The sequence below is a fragment of the Austrofundulus limnaeus genome, unplaced genomic scaffold (assembly GCF_001266775.1).
Source record: "Austrofundulus limnaeus strain Quisiro unplaced genomic scaffold, Austrofundulus_limnaeus-1.0 Scaffold55, whole genome shotgun sequence".
In the NCBI taxonomy this organism is placed as follows: domain Eukaryota; kingdom Metazoa; phylum Chordata; class Actinopteri; order Cyprinodontiformes; family Rivulidae; genus Austrofundulus; species Austrofundulus limnaeus.
Genome location: NW_013952457.1, coordinates 100,093 through 101,185, shown reverse-complemented (window position 1 = coordinate 101,185; position 1,093 = coordinate 100,093). Strand labels below are relative to the sequence as shown.

Below are 1,093 nucleotides of genomic sequence, written 5' to 3'. Positions count from 1 at the left end.
TCACCTGAGTGACGTCACGCCGTACCTGAGTTTCGGTGAGCAGGAAGAGGAGGAGAAGGGAGGACGRAGCCGAGAGAAAAACATCGGCTCTTTTAAGTTCACGCAGGTAAACAATTGTTGTTGTTTTAATCAGTCAGAACCGCGGGGGGTTCTGTTGGGTCACCTAAATTCAGCTCGGATTCGTGGACGCACGCAGGCAACAGACGCTTTCAGTCCCAGTTGTTGGCTCACAGCCCGACAGGACTTCCTGCTTCAACCTCAGGTATGTTTGTCGCCTTTAATCGTCCACTTTGTCCTCTCATGTTGTAGTTTAGCGCGTTAACCGGGGTCGGTGTTGCTGCAGTGTTAACATTTAAAGTCATTTATAAATGTTAAATAAATCAGGTTCAGTAAAAGGCCTCCCCCGCTCGTGTCGGAGTGGAGCGGCTCTGAAAAGGTTGGGAAAGTCCGGATTTACAGGATTTTTTTCAGCAACAGTGAACGCAGCACGGCTTTGGCAGATTGAAAACTTAGACAAAACTTCCAGTTCTGTCCCGGGAAATAAAAGCCTGTAAGAACTGAACCGGGTTTATTTTTAATGTAGTGAGTGAGTTAGTTTGTTTTTTCTCAGTCAGGATGTCCGTCACCCCTCGACGTGTCCGCCTGAAGCCCTGGCTGGTGGCTCAGGTGGACTCCGGACGGTACCCGGGTCTGGTGTGGATGGACCGGGAGGCCATGCGCTTCAGGATCCCCTGGAAACACGCCACGCGACACACACCCCAGCACGAGGACGAGGACACCATATTCAAGGTAAAATAAAGATATTTGTATTTTTTTTTTTTGAGTGAAATAATTAATTAATTAATTTCGTGTCTCCCTGTTTTGTACCWGATTGATAATTAGGGTCATTGGTTGCCATCAGGGATAATGTTTTGGGCACTAATTAAATAACAAACGTTCATTTATATACTAAAAACACAAGAAGTATGTGCACAAGTTGAAATTTATTGTGGATATTTTTCTATTTATCACAGGTTTTTAAATTAAACATATGTTCAGTTAAATATATCTACATTTTTTTTTGAAAAAAAAATCTACATATTAAGAGTTAGTG

At 43.5% G+C, this 1,093-nt stretch overlaps 1 protein-coding gene across 5 annotated transcripts in view; it reads left to right on the top strand.

Moving 5' to 3' along the window:
- Positions 1–1,093, top strand: part of irf6 (interferon regulatory factor 6) — a 7,694-nt gene continuing 6,601 nt past the window's right edge. Inside the window, exons 1-3 of one of the 5 annotated variants that reach the window (XM_014009031.1) lie at positions 1–106; positions 197–262; positions 615–789. In XM_014009031.1, the coding sequence (XP_013864485.1) occupies positions 616–789 (174 nt within the window). In that variant the 5' untranslated portion in view covers positions 1–106; positions 197–262; position 615. Of the gene's footprint in view, positions 263–610; positions 790–1,093 lie in introns of all 5 variants that reach the window. The other 4 variants (XM_014009029.1, XM_014009032.1, XM_014009028.1 and 1 more) reach the window with 4 other exon arrangements.